The following is a 20,953-nucleotide window of genomic DNA, read 5'->3' as shown; positions in this document are numbered from 1 at the left end:
TCATAAAGATTTTATCAGTGATTTAAATCGCTAATTTTTTTAATAAAAAGTTGATAGACTTAGTATTATTGGATAACATTTGATACAAGAATGAAGAGGTTTAAGAAAAGAAAATTTGAAAGATTTTTAGAGAATTTATAGTCATAGTCAAGGTTATACATGTTTATGTTCATAAATAATGTTTTTATACGCCAGTATGTGTAAAACGGGTTTTTTAACCAATGCTTAGTATATAAGGCAGTGTTGGTTTTACATGTGCCATATCTCAGAAACTATTTATGATTTTTTTTGCATAAAACTTCACATACAAGACAACAGGCGTATCATGTGCTCATGGCGCAGCTGTTTATTAATTTTGGAATATATGTTCAGAAATTGTTTAAATAAAGTACTATTCAAATAAGATTGAAGAAACCTAAATGACATTCACAAGTCACAGAAAAACTTACTGCACAATGGCAAGAAATTACTGAAAGACAAATCAAGAGTATACAATATTGTCGGACATTTTTGTGTGAATTTATTAATGTAATTGTTCAAAACTTGTAAAAAAACAAACAAGATTAATTATCATAATATTTGGAAATGCTAATTGGTATGTGCAAATAATGATATAAAAAAAAATAATTGAATTTTTAATTCTCTCGTCTACCACATAATGCAAGACATATGGATTACAATATTGGATTACAATTCAGCAATGGTGATGGCATTAACTATTTGTACAAAGCTTTAATTTTCAAAAAGTAGAAGATCTGGAATGCTCATTCATTGTATGCAGATACCTTAATGTAATAAAGTTTCCTTCTGTTACATCTCTATTGTCCATTACCTCAATTTCATTGTCAAGTGACTTTTTGAACAAAAATAACAGTTTTTTCTGTCAAATGATTGTTAGTACATCTGTTTCTGTCAGGGTTCATATTTCCTTGACCTATTGTTCATTGGTCAATGTTAAGATTTTGTGATTTAATTTGTTTCTCTGGAACTATAAGCTATAGGACCAATATATTTGGTGTATGGAATGATTGTAAGGTGTACGCGTCTGTCTGGTAATGTGGTTCATCTCACAGTGCCTTTATTTTAGTACTGATAATGATAAGTTTTTATAATACTTGTAGTACAACTTTCGTATTACAGACTATCAACATAAATTAACACATATGTAAAGCAGGCGAGATATATTAGTGTGTGAACTCTTGTTATTGAGAAATGTTCTTCAATTATAAAATTATTTCAAATTACATGTATTTGAATTGATATTAAACAAAGAAAATAATATAAAACTACGAATAGCATTTTTCTAGAAATGAATATATGTTTATTTATATTGATAAGGAGAATATTTAATTGGATAAACTTTGGAACAGTGGAGTATAATGTGTAAATATTCTGTTTAACTTAGAGAACAGGTAGTTTATTAGATGCTGTATTAGTAATATTTCATTTTCACTTTATGCTTGTTTTATATCTCCTTTAAGAATAAAAATCACATAATACCTTGTTAAGTTGTTAAACAATTGAATTGCACAGTATTTTAATGTATACACTTATTTTTATCAAGACTTCAACAAAAGCCTTTTTCCAACAGCACCTGCATATTGGGCATATATCTCCTATTTAAAACGATATTCCAGATCGTGTTTTCCTGCTTACCAAGATTTCCAAGAAGTGAAGTTCATGTAGGTTTCCCTTTGAAAATGTTGCAGACACCATCATGTTTGTTGCCAGTTATGGAATATATTAACAACAACATTTTTGCAATATCAGAAAACTGTTATGATCTATACTGCAGTAGTTTTTTTAACACATTTTATTACCATGATGACTAATTATTTTTCTTATTCATATTAGATACACACATATTTTTGAATTGATGCTTCACTTAGTTATACTAATAGCGAGAGAATATTACTATTTTCAAAGCCTAAGTTTTATATTATTATAAGATTAACATTGAGTTAGCGCTGAAGAAAAACCCTGAATAGTAGCTCATATGTATAGTAATGAGATTTGTGCATGATTACCAATGAGTCAACTCTTCACCAAAGACCAAACAGAAGTTAATCATGGAATGTTCTTTATTTTAAACAAAGCTATTACATAGGTTCCTTTTGGAACTACTTGTAATATTTTAAAAGAAGTTCAATTCTGTTTCAAGCAAAAACCGAAAATTCAATAATTTAAAAAGAATTGAGAATGGAAACAATAAATGTTTCATAGAGACAACAAAGAGCAGAAAACATCACAAGGCTACCAATGAGTTTTCAATGCAGCAAGAAAATCATTCACCCAGAGGTTGGCTTCAGCTGCCACCAAACAATAATGCACAATGTATACTAAAATGCTCAAATTCAAGGTTATATATCAACCAGTAAAAACATTTCTTTAAGATATTGAAATATTTTACGCATAAGTAACAATTTGCATTAATGGTTCTCTTGTCATAGAAAGAGAGAGAGAGTGGAAAAACTTGTTTGTCATTTTAGCTTTTTCTTCATTATTGGTTGCATATTGGAACAGTTAAAAAGGGCACAAATTCCATAAAATACTAAGAAAATATGATCTTACACTACAAGAATTTGAATTTGATTTGAAGAGAGGTGATATAAAAATAATGTAGGTCAAAAGAATATGTTTTTATAAGATAAATTAATTTAAAAGTAGAGTTCACTCTCTACATTTATGCTTTTCATTAGAAAAGGATGTTAGGCATATTTTACTTTAAGTAAACTTGTTTTACCAAACTTTACTCCTAAATTAAAATTTTAATTACAATGAATAACAAAATTGCACAAAATTAGGATTGAACATATTATAGCATATTAATCTATTGTAATAAAAATTCATAATATGTAATAAAATTTTTAGATTTAGCTATCAAAGTCCTTATATTTGTATAAGTAACATTCGTTTATAGTGAAATTGTTTTAATGTATATAAGCTACAATTAAAAATTGATTGCTAGTCCCTCTCTGTGATTAATATTAGATAACTCTGGTTAATTTTCCAATCAATCTATCATGAAGGGGAGATAAATAATTCGACTTTTATTTATAGTCTTTTAAAAAATGATGAACGGTTCTTTATATTGGTATGCTATCATTTTAAACGTTTCAAAATTATGAAATTATATTCGTACATCAATGTTTTTGATACACCAATGACAAAAACTGAAATATATATTGAATTGATACATTTTGTAATTATTCAAAATTATATCAGAAATCTATTCTTAATTATAAAATGATGAACCTGTTAAAGGGAGACAATACTCGCATAACTTTTTTTCGAATCGCCACATAATATGTCAAAGGAATGTCACTCTTGCATACATATGGCACATCAATATAATTAATTAACTGTGCATTCGTGCTCCACCTTCAATGAAGATTCTGAATTATAAATATAACCAAAAGTTGTTAATCTATAGGATAGTGAAGACTAATGAAAGCTAACCCACTGTAAAAATATTTCTTTGAAATTTTTTAAAACTTCCTCAGAAAAAGTTCGAGCCACTTGACTTCCATAGCTCATAATAAACGTTTTTACACAATATTTTAATAAAGTAGTAAAAGATTATTTGCTTCTCAAAGTGTAAGACGCAATAAAAATCGTATGCTTGCGTCATCTTACCAAAATACAGATTTAATTAAGTCCTGAACATTTCAACATTTGTTTGTTTATTTTTAGAAGTACCAGTTTGTTACAAATCACAAGTACATGTTAAGACTATACAAGGAAAGTGCCATTTCCTTCCATGGATTAAACACTTTAAATGGAAAATGCCTATGTTTTCAGAATTTAAAAAGGTTCATACTTGATTTAAAACAGTCAACCAATGAAATTGCTGAGTGTTTTTAGACAGGTGAAGGTCATCAGATGTTGATTATTTAGAGAAAATAGGTATTGGACTTGGATTTTTTCCCTGACATAGCTACATATGCAGTGAATCAGTTGTGCTGGATTTTACAGTATGTGGAAAGCAATCGTTTTTGTCGTGCAGTTCTTATGTTTAGCGTGTTCAACCACAGGTATGAAACATACAATTTGAATAAACATTTTCATTTTTAGCGCTCGATAAAGTTATGAGTTATATAAATTCTTCCATTGAATAGTACACTAGTATCCGTCAAATATCTAAATGGGCTAAAATCAAATAATGTTCTAAAACCTCTCCTGCTTGTTTGGGGATTTGTTTGGGAAATATTTAACCTGCCAACAATAAAAAATAAATTTTGAAAGTATCCCAGGCATAGATTACCTTAGCCGTATTTGGCACAACTTTTTGGAATTTTGGATCCTCAATGTTCTTCAACTTTGTACTTGTTTGGCTTTATAAATATTTTGATATGAGCGTCACTGATGAAGTAGACGAAACGCGCGTCTGGCGTACTAAATTATAATCCTGGTACCTTTGATAACTATTATACATTTATAGTGGGAGATATTATTGAAATAATTGTGCACATCGTGATATAAGCATGAAATTTGGTATAAAGGTTGACTAAACGATAACTAAAAATAATCAGCTGCTGGCTATACAAAATTCCAATCTTTTTCAAGATGGCCACCGCTGATTTAATTTGCAAATGGCGTCATGTCCAATAAGCTACATTTTGTAAATCCTTTGAAAGCTGTGTTATAGGTACATTCCAAATAAGGTTTTGATTAAACGTAAGTTACTGTTCCTAAAGTACGATAAAACAATACAAAAATGACGAAAAAGAAACTTCCGGTTCCAAAATGGTGGCAAAAACGTTGAAAATGGCTACATTTCGTAAATCATTTGAAAGCTGTGTTTTAAGTATAATGCAAAGTAAGTTTTGATAAAACGTACATTAAAGTTCCTCAACTACGATGAAACAATACAAAAATGACGAAAAAGTGACTTCCGGTTCCAAAATGCTGGCAAAAAAGTTGAAAATGACTACATTTCGTAAATCCTTTTAAAGCTGTGTTGTAGTTAAAATCCAATGTAAGTTTTGATAAAAAGTAGATTGCTGTTCCTGAAATACGATGAAACAATACATAAATGACGAAAAATTCATTTCCGTTTCCAAAATGGCGGCAAGATCGTTGAAAAATTTATATTTTATTTTTCATTCATCCTTTTTCAAGAGATATCACTTACTTTGTTAATATCAAATACCTAGTTTGGTTAGAAAAGACAAGTGGCATTTCTTATAATTAGCTGACAGTTGCCAATACACAAACCCGTACTTTAGAAGGCCAGAACAGTAGCGTGTACAGTAATCAACACCGCTGGATGTTTTGCATCCGAAGTTCAAAAGTTCCTGATATGGGGGTGCAACGGCAGCCAAATAAGTTCATTTTGGTTTTCAACTGTCATTGTTTTTTTTTCTTTATCCAAACCCAGTGTTTATGACTTGGTACGTGTACCTGTTAAATACATAAATCCGGCTGAGTCCACCTTGATATGCTTCTTTTGTTGTGCTCCGGAAGAGAACCTCTGGTAGGCGGAATAGCATCATAAGGATGCTGCTTTCTGACAAATGATTCAAATCGTGCCTTGTTAACAGCAAATGTTGATGGTGCCGTACATGATGCAAGTAAATGCTTCTATGATGTCCATGTTTGTGTTTTCATTCAAAATTAAAGCGAGCAGAAACATCTTTTACATCTGGAAATACTTCCCATGTCTGCCAAGCTGACCTCTTCACTTTACCACCAAATGGTGACACAGTGTCACATTCACAGAATACATGGTAGGAAAGAATAACAGCTGCACAAGGTCCAAACACATTTGATATGTTATCAACATGAAGCCATCGAAAGTCTTTATTCCTTCAAAAAGCTATACACAATTTGTCCATACCTAATACTACGAGAGCTGCAATCCCTAATACTTCTAAATTTGTGTCAGTACTACTTAAATTTACCTTTATCAACCATTTTCAGCAGTAAGTTTATCATGGAAAAACATACGTGTATCTGCTTGTTCTTAGTTATAAAGGGATAGCTGGGAAGAATCCGTATTGAAACTACAAAGAATATCTCACCTTCAGTAACATAAGCATTTGTATAAGTCTCTAAAGAAGCAATTATGTCGGCAAGAAACTTTAACTATTCCGTTTTGTTGTCATCTTCACAGAGACTACTCCAAACCCTTGGCGTTCTACCAGTCTGAGAACCAACAACTTTCCGTCCAGCACTAGCACCTTACCGTTTCTCGGTTCAGACTTTGAATTATTAATTTAGTAAACATCAAATACAATGTCTACTAAAATTCTTATCGGTGCAAAAGTTTATATAAGGCAGTATGACATCATTTGCATTATCATCAACTATTTTTGCACGTGGTGACCTGGAATTAACCATTGCTGGCCAAACCAACGATAAATGCGTCAGAATGTGAATCAATGGATGGCAAATCGCACAATGTTCCAAGTATACCAATTTGCTGCGATCTAATAACACTGTTTAAAGTGATTTCCTTGGTTTTCGCGGATAAAGAAATCTTCCAAGTCAAACTGTCTACTTTGACAAGAAATGAAAAGTGTAGAAAAGAGATCGCAATCACGCTCCATGTTCTTCAGTTTTGTTTTTGGCAAAGAAATTTCCAGTTTCATTTTACAGCTTTAATTGGAAATAGTTCTTTTTTATCTGGTTATAAAAAGCAGATTCTCCGTCGTTTTACATTTGCTTCAAAAGATCTTCGTATTGTCCGGACCCAATATCTTGGAATTTTATACATATCTCTGCCGCCTGCGAGTCAACAATTTCATTAAAAGAGTCAGTTTTGTACAGATCTGACGACTGTTCTAGAAAAAGAAAAAACACAAAGGTCCAAACTCGTCCATCACTTTAGAAAGCCTTTGATACTTTTCAAAGAAATCCTTTTGTGATTCGTAGAGTTTTCATGATGTCGTTCATCTGTTTTAGAATGACTAAAACCACTAGATATTTCAAATTCATCTACCAGTCTATTGTCTTCCATCCATCCATCGTCTCAAAGAGATCTTCGGTGGCATCAACATCTCCCTTCACTATTGCATTATTCTGTTTTTGTGCCTGATCAATTGTGAAATTAGAAAACAACTTGCTGGTCTTGCGTACCGTGAAATTACCATTTGCAAATTCCATTACCACCTTGTGGGTGATGTTTGTGAATGGAAGCCATATTTCAGAGATGGATAAGTAACCGTCGAGCATAATTAATATGACCTGGACCAAACAAATACGGTATCATGCTTGATATGCGCTGATTTTGAGGTATGATATCTGACTCATAAAATGCGCTTACGACCGAAAGCACAAGAAGTTCTTATAGATTCATAGTTGAACGTAAAAAATAAACTGTGGTCGAGATGTCTCTCTTTCCTTACGCCAGTCTATCAAATAATCGAACAACACAGATTTCGAGTCATGAGCTATATTTTCTGCGTTTAGACATTAATGATTCAAGCAAAACACACGCAGTTATCTGATGCGCATGTGTAGTCCTAGGTCCATTTGAATATATATGAAAATAATAAGACGTTCTAGGTGTTGCAATATCGGCTTTTTTTTAAACAAGCCATTTCAATGTACTATCCACCAAACATAACGATAAACTTATCCTTCCCATACAAATCTGGCCATTCCCACTTACTTAGCTTAGTCAATACCAAAAGTGGGTGATCTGCAGCTATAATTGTATTTGGGCGGGATTTCGAAAGTTGACCACTTTTTTTCACTTTATCCATCGAATGCTTGATCAATTCAACTAAATGGGCGTGTTTTCAAACAGTGGCATCATAGAAGTTACACTTACTTGAATAGAAGAGCATAGATTTTTAGAGGAATTAAATGACAACCAAGATATGTTTGCGATATTCAAATTCTCGTCTGTTAGATTTGACTGACTACAATTTACATCATTGTGACCTGGTAGTGGGTGCAAATCACTCTGTATGTCAAGAAATAGTTTGCGGATGCGCAAAATTGATAAACGCATTTGTTTCATAACCTTAAAAATGCTAATTTATAATATCTTCAAAAATCCAAATGCTCTAAGTTAATTGTAACTAGTTCAAATGTTTAAGTTTGTTGATTACATTTCGCGTATGCGCAAACCCTTAAGAGTCAAATATGTATTTCTATTAAATACGTTATATCCAAGGCATGTAGCCATCAAACCTAATAATATTTTTCAATTAAAGAAGGTCAAAGAATAAGTTTTCCTGAAAAATAAGTATTTTCGAACAGGAAAAAACAGCCATTTTTGAAAAAGTCCGTAGCCATCTTGAAAAACAATGATGATACAAGCATGAAAATTAGCACGAAGCATCATTATTATATACTTTTAAATAAAAAACTGCTTGCCATGAAAAAAATGATTTTTTCATGGCAAGCAGTTTTTTCTTTAAAAGTATATAATAATGATGCTTCGTGCTAATTTTCATGCTTGTATTATCATTTGCACAATTCTATCGATTTTGCTTGCTGATATCTTCCACTATTATTTACCGTGTATGGGGGGATATGAAGATTTGTTCACCCGAGAATATTCATATTTCACGAGGGCCATGCCCTCGTGAAATATGATTTCGAGGGTGAGAAAATCTTCATATCTCTCGAAGGCAAGGGAAAGGCATGTTTTATTCCACTGCCCATATGCTGAACATAAAATATTAGTTTGCATACATTTTTTTTTCTGCATTCGCTTGTTTTTGTAACTAAACACGACATACATATTTATAAACATTACGGATCAAAAGTTAATTATAAGACTTTTTGTTTTAACGTCTAAACTTGAACATGATAATGATTTTTGCTATCGCTATTAAAAACAATAAGAATTTCAAATCGTTATGTTCATTAACCGCGCGTAACGTCGCACGATGTAGTCCTAACATTGCAGAGGGGAATGTGATACTCAGAGGGTTATATGTTCCTCAGAGGGGAATATGAAGATTTGTTCAATAATTCGTGGTATAGTCTAAACCAATCAAATATTGTTTAAACTATCAATATGTATAAACAGTGGAATAATATACATTTATTTCCCGTGCCTGAGGGAGATATGAAGATTTGTTCACCCGAGAAAATACATATTTCACGAGGGCATCGAGAGTGAATAGATCTTCATATCTCCCTAAGCCAAGGGAAATGAATGTTTTATTCCACTGCCTATACTTATGAACATAAGATATTAATTTACATAATTGTTTTCTTATCCGTTTGTTTTTATAACTAAACACAACATAAACAATGATAATCAGTACCGATTAAAAGTTAATTGTTTATTCTTTTCTGTTTGTATTTAGTCTGAAATAATTTGTAAAAACGAAATAACTGTTCTATCTTTTAAAAAACCGATCAAAACGTTTTAAAACATTAACCGCGGGTAACGTCGCACAAGGCAATCCCAACGTTCAGAGGGTAATATGATACTCAGATGGGAATATGAAGTTTTGTTTGACGTCACGTGTGATGGTTTCAACCAATCAAATGTTAATTTCGATATCAAATTCAACATGCAGTGGAATAATATAAGTTATCTACAATTACTGTTTACGTTCATATCCGTAGATATCGATATTTTAACACACTGAAGTATCCAAGTACACCCTGCGGCGAAGCCGAAAGGTGTAAAGGGTACTGAAGTGATGAAATACCCCTAATTACGGATATGAACATAGATAACAATGTATTCCCGGTCCTAATCCGAATATGCCGATTTAAAAAACATTCTAGCACAATGTCCTTTAGGCTTAAGAAACAGTTGTAATTATCTCTAATGAAATTAATCTAAGCAGTAATTAACCCACATCCTTAAGGCTTCACAGAAAGATTGTTCACAATTTTGACTTTTGAGCTTGCAATGTAGGGGATTTTTTTTATGTCCAATCAGTGCATACTTGGGAACTTGGTAACTAATTCAGCATAATGTTTTGATAAAGCCATCCTTAAAAATCTTTGTTTGATGTTGCTTTCCCATGCCTTGTAGGGTTTGGTAGGTCAATAGGGATTTTTTTTTCGTCATGCTTGAAGATATTGATTTGATAATTGTTGTATAATTTACACCAGTTATTAATTAATTGAAAAGAAAATTTATCAAAACATCAGTCATATAATGTTGAGAAAACTTTAAATAATTAACTTTTGTACTTATACATTTTTAGAATTATTTATATATATCTGGGACTATTATGCTAGTATACTTAGTATATATTATATCAAATTTAATTGGATGCCGAATTGACTTTAGATAGGTGCCGATTTGACTAGATGCCTCTATTTAAGCAGGTTCCGATTTGACTTTTTCTATGGGTGCGGATTTGACCAGGTGCCGATTTGACTTGTACCCTTTATCTGTTCCCCCACAATTTATATTTCCGCATAATAAAATGTTCATGTTAAGTGTAAAACATTATACATTGTTTAAGAGATATTCTGTGCAACCAGTCAGTTGGAGTCAATGATCCATTTTGATAAAATAATCTTACTATTGTACATGTTGTATAAGAAACATAATACAGTATAAGTTTTTTTATGAACATTTAAGTGTACAAGGAAACTTAGTTTATTTTTATAAACAATATAAAGAAATCATCAAGTAAATTTGAATAACACGAATAAGGAAGTGTACTGAAAGAAGGGTTTATATAAGATTACAGCTTTTAAAAAAGCTAAATACAGCTTGATAAATATCTATAAATTTAGAAAAATAGTATTGGTGCAGCTCGTTGTAACTGATACTATATTTCTCATGTTTATAGCAGAGTTTCTAGATTGATACAATTGTGTACCAAATACCACTGGTAAAGACCTGGCAAAAGGAATCATTGGACAGTCAGCATGATAAGCAAGGAGATATACTGTACATTGACACTGACAAAAATACAATTCTCAAAGATCATAGTTTTTGTCGAACCTGCAACTTTTGTTGCAGAAAGCTCGACATAGGGATAGTGATCCGGCGGCGTCGGCGGCGTTAGTTCACTTCTTAAAAGCTTTATATTTTAGAAGGTGGAAGACCTGGATGCTTCATACTTTGTATATAGATGCTTCATGTTACGAAGTTTCCGTCAGTCACATGTCCAATGTCCTGGACCTCATTTTCATGGTTCAGTGACCACTTGAAAAAAAAGTTCAAATGTTTTGTAATGTTGAATTCTCTCTTATTATAAGTAATAGGATAACTATATTTGAGATGAGCGTACCTTGCAAGGTCCTCATGTCTGTCAGACAGTTTTCACTTGACCTCGACCTCATTTCATGGATCAGTGAACAAGGTTAAGTTTTGGTGGTCAAGTCCATATCTCAGATACTATAAGCAATAGGGCTAGTATATTCGGTGTATGGAAGGAATGTAAGGTGTACATGTCCAACTGGCAGGTGTCATCTGACCTTGACCTCATTTTCATGGTTCAGTGGTTATAGTTAAATTTTTGTGTTTTGGTCTGTTTTTCTCATACTATATGCAATAGGTCTACTATATTTGTTGTATATAATGATTGTAAGGTGTACATGTCTAGCGGATAGATGTCATGTGACCTTGACCTCATTTTTAGGTTCAGTGGTCAAAGTTAAGTTTCTGAGTTTTGGTCTTTTTATCTAATACTATATGCCATAGGTCAACTATATTTGGTGTATGGAAATATTTTATGATCTTTATGTCAGTCGCGCAGGTTTTATTTGACCGTGACCTCATTTTCACGGTTCATTGCACAGTGTTAAGTTTTTGTGTTTGGTCTATTTTCTTAAACTATAAGTAATGGGTCAACTATATATGTTGTATAGAAGCATTGTTAGCTGTACATGTCTGCCTGGCATGGTTCATCTGACCTTGACCTCATTTTCAAGGTTCATTGGTCTTTGTTTAGTTGTCTTGGTTAATGTTCAGTTTATGTGACAGTTGTAATAAAGCTTAGCTTTATACTTAGGACTATCAACATAATATCAATGATTAGTATAAAAGGCGAGACATTTCAGCATGTGCACTCTTGTCTTTGAAATATAACTGTCTGCCAATTGCTAGATTATTTCTTTTTTTAATTTATATCGCAATGTTTGAAAGACTTCTGGCAAAAACAGGATAGTTTAAATCCACCTTTTTGCTGACAACAGATTCTGTATTTGAATGGCAATGGTTTGAAACTGGAGATTTTTTAGTTTCTTCAGGGAAAAACTGATAATAATAGGATAGAGTTCAGACAGCAGCTCAAAGTACTGGGGTCAATCCAGTAACCCAAAAGAACTATACATTACAACTTTTGTCTTTGATGTTGTTGATAAGATAAACCCCTGAGGGTGTAAGCCAATTTTTACCATGATATTATGCCATATGTATGGCTATGCAAAATGATAGCATTCAATCATTAAGGAAGTACACCACTAATTCATGGTCCCATTACTTTCTATGTTAAATTCCTCCATTTCAACCAGGCACACCTCTTTCATTTAAGTTCAAATAAAGTGGCAATCATTGCATTTCAAACCAACACTTTATGGTGTCTTCTACTGAAAAAATCAACATACCTTACATGTCATATAAGAAAGAACTGGTTCCCGGAACTTCGGATGTACCAAAACAGGTACTTCAGATCTGACAAACAGACTAAATGTACCCTCTTTTTAAGATTTGGTGCAGTTTTTTTAATATTTAAAATCAAAAGTCCAAAAGTGTTCTACAATGATCACCAGTCCTTTAGCTTTCATTTGATGCCAAAAATACCTAAATATCCTACATATTTTGAAAGTTACACTCATGCGTAGGAACTATTTTGCGTTAGATATGTAATACGTTCCTTGTGGTACTGAGCAAGTGTCACCTTGATCCAGAGTAACAAAATAGGTTTCAAATATACAATTAAACAAATATTTAATTTCAATTTTTCGCTTATTCACTTTATCCATCTAATGTAATAATAACAATTTGTATAACTACAAATAAAGATTTTGATAAATGTTTGTTTAAATTTAACCCAAATGATCCCAAAACATGCATGGTTAGCTGGACCGTGAGCGTATACTCATACGGTACGACCGTACGCGTATGGTCGGACCGTACGAGAATACGTATATGGTCTGGACCGTACACATGGTACACGTATGGTCTGAATACTTATATGGTCTGGAACATATGCATGATAATAAGTTGCTTGAATTTGTTGAATTGCTATGAAATCAAATCAAAATTATACGTTTACACTCATTAAAGCATCTGTGTATTATTATACCCCACGCAACGAAGTTGACTCGTCCCTTCTATCAGTCCATCCGTCAGTCTCTCCGTCAGTCCTTGTTTCTTGTCATCGCAACTCCTCTCAAACCACACAACAGAATTTCACGAAAACTTTTTGGATAAAAAGGACATACTATGTAGTTGTACATATCAACAGGAAATTACGATTCAATTTTTTTCTAGGAGTTATGCCCCTTTCAACTTATTTACTTTAATGTACTACTGCAACACTTTGTCATCGCAACTCCTCTGAAACTACACAACAGAATTTCATGAAACCTTTTAAGATAATAAGGACATACTATGTAGATGTGCATTTCGACAGGAAATAACGATTTAATCTTTTTGTAGGAGTTACACCCCTTTGAACTTAATTTCTTTCAGGTACTACTTCAACAGTTTGTCATCTCAACTCCTCTGAAACCACACAACAGAGTTTCATGAAACTTTGTAGATAATAAGGACATACTAAGTTGATGTGCATATTGACAGGAAATTACGATTCATTTTTTTATCTAGGAGTTACACCTCTTTGAACTTATTTGCTTTAAGGTACTACTTCAACAGTGTGTCATCTCAACTACTCTGAAACCACACAACAGAATTTCATGAAACTTTATAGATAATAAGGACAGACTAACTAGATGTGCATATCGACAGGAAATTACAATTCATATTTTTTTCTAGGAGTTACGCCCCTTTGAACTTATTTGCTTCAACGTACTTCTGCAACAGTTTGTCATCTCAACTCCTCTGAAACCACACAACAGAATTTCATGAAATTTTGTAGATAATAAGGACATACTATGTAGATGTGCATATTGACAGGAAATTATTATTCAATATTTTTTCTTTTACAATTTTTTTTTCTTACACTTATTTAATTTCTCCAATGACAATGTGGGGATGTGGGGTATGTGAGCTGCTCACTAAGGTTCTTTTATTATAATTGTCTTTACCTAATAGGTGCATCTTATCATAACCAAGCACCAGTGAGTCTTTGTGCAGGTAGAGAAGTTACAACCAACTTTGTATATAGAGATTCTGCAGTGAAATTTATCGACTTGATAGTAATAAATTGGACAGTTAAAAAGACCAAACAAGATACTGCAGAAATCTTCAGCTACTATAATAAAGCAGCAGGATTCAAGGTAGGTTTGCATTTAAATTAGATTAATACATATCTAAAGAGAAATTCTTGTTATATCAAAGTAAAATTGATATGAGTAAATAAATAATATTGCACACAAGTGCGGTACGGTCTGTCTGCAGGTAATGATTGTCATTGAACATGTTGAAGGAGAAGTTGTTCTCCAGCACTAAAATATAGTTTCAGGAGTGTTACAAATCACTGAGTTGGAGGATTTTTGTCACTTAGATCATTCCATATATATACTGTTACAAGATACGGCAGAAATCTTCTGCTACTACTAGTATAATAAAAAAGCAGGATTCAAGGTAGGTTTATATTAGACTTATCTCCCAAGATATATCTAAATGAGAAATTCTTGTTATATCAACTTAAACTATTATGAATAAAAGAAGATATGAGGTATGTCAATGAGATGGCAAAATTACTATAAACAATGATAAAATACTGTCAATTCAGAAATTATAGAGGTTTTTATTAATCTGTTAATATAAAAAATGTGACTGGGTGAGTATAGTGGAATGGATGTGACTACTTTGTTGATTCCCCTAAATCTGTACAGAGATCAATTATTTATGTATTAAATAAATGTTTATTTTAAGTTTGATTTGATTAAAACATATTAAGATACAACTATGGATTATTAATTTAACTTTTGATGTTTCGGTAATGTTTAAACTTTTATGATATTATACAGGAGGGATTTGGAGCAAAGGGGTTAAATAAAACTTATAATTATCGTATATTTTTTCATATGACCGCAAAATTTTTGCAGGGTTACGGATAATGCTATGATTTCTTCATTTGCATCATCGTCGCCATCATCCAAAGACACATTTGGTTTCGGAATTCCAGACAATAACTTTAGTTTAAGTGAATGTATTTCTATGAAATTTTACAAGAAGGTTCAATACCACTAAAAGAAGGTCACGAAGTTTGGAATTGATTCTGGGGGTTATGGTACCAACAGTTCAGGAATACCATGAATAAGGGGCAAAAAACAAGCATTTTTTGGTTTCCAGGCAATAAGTGGTGTGTAAGTGTATCATCAACATCATCACCGGAGCTCTCTGAATTGTACCACAAGGTTCCACATCACAAGGGGAAAGATGCTGGGATTGAGTTAGGGGGTAATTGCCCCAAACATTGAGGAATGGGGGGCAATAAAGGGGCCAAAAACAAGCATTTTTGTAGTTTCCAGACATTTACTTGTGTTTATGTGTATGGATCTTTCTAAAATTGTACTGCAAGGTTCCATACTACAAAGGGAAGGCTGGGATGGAGTTTGAGGGTAATTGCTCGAGGGGGGGGGGGGTCAAATTTATTTATTTTTTTGGGGGGAGGGATTATTTCCCAAATTTTCCAAGAGATTTATATTTTTTTTCAAAAAAAAAACAAAAGTTTCAAGAAGAAATCTTCAAATGCAAAGTAGTCTGAAATAGATTTTTAAGATCTTTGACCACATTTATTTAGTTTCAGAAACCTCTATAAATGTCAAAAATTAATCTACAATCCAAATTCAGACAGTATCAATTTTGAATATTGTGTCCAAGTTTGCCATTACTGTTCAGGGTTCGACTTCTGCAGTCCTATCAGGCTGTGCTCAGCGAAGCATTTTATAATAACTTTCTAAGAATTTACTTTGCTTGCAATAATATTTTAGAGCTTTCAATCAAAACTCCTTTTTTTCCAGCAGAAGACATTCATTGCCTTTGTCATGTTTGTTTGAAAATCATTAATGACTTTGATTTTAATTTTTGCTAAAGATTTGTAATTGGCTTTGCAATTTATATTTTGTTAAGATCAATTTAGAAAATAAGTTTCTGGTGCACTTTTATAAATATAATCATGATAATTGAAATGCTTGTTTGCAACTTAAACTGAATATTAGAAAGTTTCTGTTAATAGAGTTTGAAAAAAAAACAAGAGATATGGACCAGATTGAAGAAATATTTTGAAAAAATGAATGATTATTAACTTACAAGAACATTACCATGATTACGGAAAACAATTTTGATGTTACACGCACATGGCTAAAACAAAATTTTACCATGGTCTTTTCTTTGTACCAAATCAGGAATATGACAGTTGTTATCAATTTATTTGAGCTTTTGATTTTGATTACAGACTTTCTATTTTGAATTTTCCTCAGAGTTCGGTATTTTTGTTATTTTACTTTTTTCTGACACTCTTGAAAATTATACAAATACAAACCAAGTCACAAGTCTGAGGGTTATCATTTTGTTAACTACACTAGTAAGTGATAATTCTAGCTGCAGTAATTTCATCAATTTCTGAGACGGCTGTTTTTAAATTTTTATGGCCCTACTCCTTACTTGTGTTTAAAGGGTTGCAGATTTGACAAGGCTGATTACAGTGCATGTTTATTCAAATAAAAACAGTGTATTTTATATTTGTATAGTTGCAACTATTTGATGCTTTATTTTAGATCCGTGCTGGAATAGGAGACAGGTTCAAAAACAAAGTAACATGGGTTCCCAATACAATAAATCTGAAGTTTGGTGATCTAACCACAAATGAAACAGGCTTCTATGATGTTGTTATAACTATTTTTGGAGCAGGGAAGGAAGAAACTAAAGATACAAAAGCAACTTTCCAGCTGACTGTCAAAGGTTTGTTCCTGATCATTATTGATATATTTTAAAATCTACTTATATGCTATCCTATCCTATCCTAGAACTCTTTTCTATGCTATGCACAATCAGGACATTATCTAACATGAGCTCCTGGTGCAATTTTTTATGCCCCACCTACGATAGTAGAGAGACATTATGTTTTCTGGTCTGTGGCTCCGTTCGTCTGTGCGTCCGTCCGTTCAGGTTAAAGTTTTTGGTCAAGGTAGTTTTTGATGAAGCTGAAGTCCAATCAACTTGAAACTTAGTAGACTTGTTGCTTATGATATGATCTTTCTAATTTTAAAGCCAAATTAGACTTTTGACCCCAATTTCACGGTCCACTGAACATAGAAAATGAAAGTAGGAGTTTCAGGTTAAAGTTTTTGGTCAAGGTAGTTTTTGGTGAAGCTGAAGTCCAATCAACTTGAAACTTAGTAAACTTGTTGCTTATGATATAATCTTTTTAATTTTGAAGCCAAACTAGACTTTTGACCCAAAATTCACGATCCACTAAACATAGAAAATGAAAGTGGGAGTTTCATGTTAAAGTTTTTGGTCAAGGTAGTTTTTGATAAGATTGAAGTCCAATCAACTTGAAACATATGTTCCCTATAGTATAATCTTTCTAATTTTAATACCAAATTAGAGTATTACCCAATTTCACGGTCCATGGAACATGGAAAAGGATAGTGCGAGTGGGGCATCCGTGTACTTTGGACACATTCTTGTTATTAAAACTTTTACTCAAATGTTGAACAAAGAATTATCACTATTTAGATCAAATTTTATTATTAAAAGATCATAAAAAGGAAACTCTTCTGACCGTTATATTCTCTGAAAGGAGGATATTGAATTAACAGAAAAACTGATAGATAGCAATATTGAATTTGAAATTAAGAAAAAAAAGAATTATCTATTAAATTTTGTTTCCCTTTAAATATATAGCAAACGCTGAAGAGCAATGGAAGATAAATATTATTTTTTTGCATCAAATATCCTTACCATTTCTTCAGAAAATATGTGAAGAGGAAATGATCATAGAATATATAGAAAAAAGAAGGAGCTGTAGAAAGATTGCCAATAAGACAATTATAACCATAAAACAAAGAACCAGGATGTAAACAACAATTCCTTCAATGATGAGCAAAACCCATAATACGCTTTTAAATGTTATGAAACAATTAAAAAGAGACTTCATCCTTCCTGAATTTGCTTAATTTGGTATCAACTTACTCCACTCTGTCAGTCTGTATATTAATATCAGCATGGCATTTTTTATTATTATTCCTGAGCCTATAGTCATGATCATGATGATAGTGAGTCTTGAGGGTAACAAAACATTACGTATTTCATAGTTTTATTTTGTAACTTGAACCTCAGATCCTAAAGTCGTTAAGATCAGAATTATATTCAATGATGAACAAACCAATGGTAATCTATGGTAAAAGAGGCTTCTTACTTCCTGATGACGGATGTTGCTACATTTAGTACCTCAGTACTCCAAATCAGAACACTTTATTAGTACTCATTTCTGAGTGTATAAGATTTCTATTGTCTTGGTAACATATTTGTCAGCATGGCTTTTATTTCTGAGTCCATAGTGATTCTTTGAATTTCTTGAGAGTAACTAATCTGGCTCTTACATTTTTGAACGTTTTCCCCTTAAATGATAAAGCATTATATTTATAGATCCATGTTTAATGGCCAAGGTGATAGATGAGAGTGCCTGTACAATGTTGAATTGTTCATCAATGGAGAACAACCAAGTGTATTCATGGACTGTAAGTTTTGTTACTAAACAGTACTATCTTTTCATATATATCATTTATTTTTTCAGCAGACAAATAAATCTTACAATTATAAACTGAGTAAATTTTATGAATATTGAACCAGGAAGCATATATTTTATTATCTTCAACTGTCATCTCAACTGGATGTCAAACATTATCACTATTTTACAAAATTTTCCTTTGATTTTGCTGTCTGATAATTTGCTTTCTCAGTGGAGTCGCTAGAAACTAAGGGGGCACATGGCATCGCTAATGAAATTGACATGAAATTGACAAAGTCGTCATAGGTGAAAAAGTGATAAACAGATAATCATTGGTCATCTCAACTCGATTACTTTTCTCGATTTCAAGGTAATGATCAACGATAATCTATAAGTATCATAAGGGGACAGGATTGGGGTTGATAACACTTAGTATTATTTTGTCTAAATTGTTAAAATATTTAAAAATTATCTTCTGAATCATGTCAGCCATATTGGATGAATACTCTCTGTTACATGAATAAAATACTTAAACCTTGAGACTAATAAATATCATAAATATACATGATATATGTGGTAATGTAGCAATAAAAAATACTAGAATAATGGCTTAAAGCATAGATGCTTACTGTTTTAAAAATCAACCAATCAGTTACAGTATGAGAGAAATATGCTGAATGTCAGTGAAATGACAACAAAAATAACAAAAGCAAAAAGTATAATTCTAAAGGTAACAACAAGCGTGTACCACATTTCTTTATGCTATTTCTTCATAGACAGAAAAAATATTAATAATTAGGCCGTGTCTGTTTTTTTCTTTGTTTTGCGTCAACTGATTCTGAGAAAACCTACCAGACAGCAAGGAAAAAAAACACACACAAAGAAAATAACACAAGAGTCTGCTTAAGTTCTGGACTGATTAACAGTGACTTTAGATCAATACTGTCATATCTAAGTGAAAGAGCAAACATGACAAACAGGAAATTTAGCAATGTACAAACTTGATATGACTATATTCTGAGAAAGGGCCTTGGTATTTCAAACATTTCCCATTTATACTGAAGCCTTTGAGAAGAGACATGTTTTGATCTGAGATGTGTCATGTTGTATTAAAACCTATGTATAATCAATAATTCCCTGTATCAAATCAATAATGCTTTAAGCATGAATTATCTCCCATTTGCAGAGTTATCTTCCTATAATTGGAATACTTTATGTAAACTTTTTGGCAATATATTAATATTTTGTTCTGCATACTTTTTTTTCAGAAAATAAACTAATGAAATTATGTTTTATATCTTAATATCTTGTGGAATTAAGGTAGCACAATACAAAGATTTTTTTCACTCCCAATCATACAACTTTAAACTGATGTAATTCATTTCATCCTTCTTTATATTTTATAAATGAGGTACCAAAAGAAAGAAGAAAGATTAATCTTTCAAATTGTGATAATTTCATTATGACATAATTATTACATAATTTATTATTATGTAATTAGTCGCTATATTGTGATGTCCACACTTGAATGAATTTAGCCTCTTTGTTTTTCATAGCATCCCAAAATATTTTATAGATTCTTGTACAACACAGCTTGACCTCCAAAACTGTGTCTCAGATTTCCAAAAACATCAATAGAACACATTTTATACCAAATTGAACTTAGTGGTCTCTAATGAATTGATGTTGCAAACTTCATTGAAGATTTATGAGAGAATGAAATACAACAGGAAAAATCTGAGACACAGTTTTGGAGGTCAAACTGTTTTGTGCAAGAATCTATAATTTTTTTTAAGATGCTATGAAGAACAAAGAAGCTAAATTCATTCAAGTATGGAAATCACAGAATGGCAACTAGTAACATCACAATTAATTATGTAATAATTATGTCATAATGAAATTATCACAATTTGAAAGATTAATCCTTTTTCTTTCTTTTGGTACCTCATTTATAAAATTTAAAGAAAGATGAGTGGAATTACATCAGTTTAAAAATGTCTGATTGGGGATGAAAAATCTTTGTATTGTGCTACCTTAAAAATGTACATACTAATTTATCCTATCTTATCAGACAGTAGATATCATTTAAAGAAATTTATTAGAAATATTTGCAAAAACTACTATTTTTCATTTAAAAAAGTATAAAAATTTATTTCAATTATAAAATAAGATAACTGTGCAAATGGGAGGTAACTCTTGCT

General features: G+C 31.9%; 1 protein-coding gene across 1 annotated transcript in view; it reads left to right on the top strand.

Moving 5' to 3' along the window:
- Positions 1–20,953, top strand: part of LOC143074098 (uncharacterized) — a 118,979-nt gene that overhangs the window by 84,160 nt on the left and 13,866 nt on the right. Inside the window, exons 2-4 of the mRNA XM_076249646.1 lie at positions 14,162–14,346; positions 16,795–16,978; positions 18,671–18,762. Of these exons, the coding sequence (XP_076105761.1) occupies positions 14,162–14,346; positions 16,795–16,978; positions 18,671–18,762 (461 nt within the window). The remainder of the gene's footprint in view (positions 1–14,161; positions 14,347–16,794; positions 16,979–18,670; positions 18,763–20,953) is intronic.

Source organism: Mytilus galloprovincialis, chromosome 5 (genome assembly GCF_965363235.1).
Source record: "Mytilus galloprovincialis chromosome 5, xbMytGall1.hap1.1, whole genome shotgun sequence".
NCBI classification, from domain to species: Eukaryota; Metazoa; Mollusca; class Bivalvia; order Mytilida; family Mytilidae; genus Mytilus; species Mytilus galloprovincialis.
This window is presented reverse-complemented; position numbering and strand designations above follow the sequence as displayed.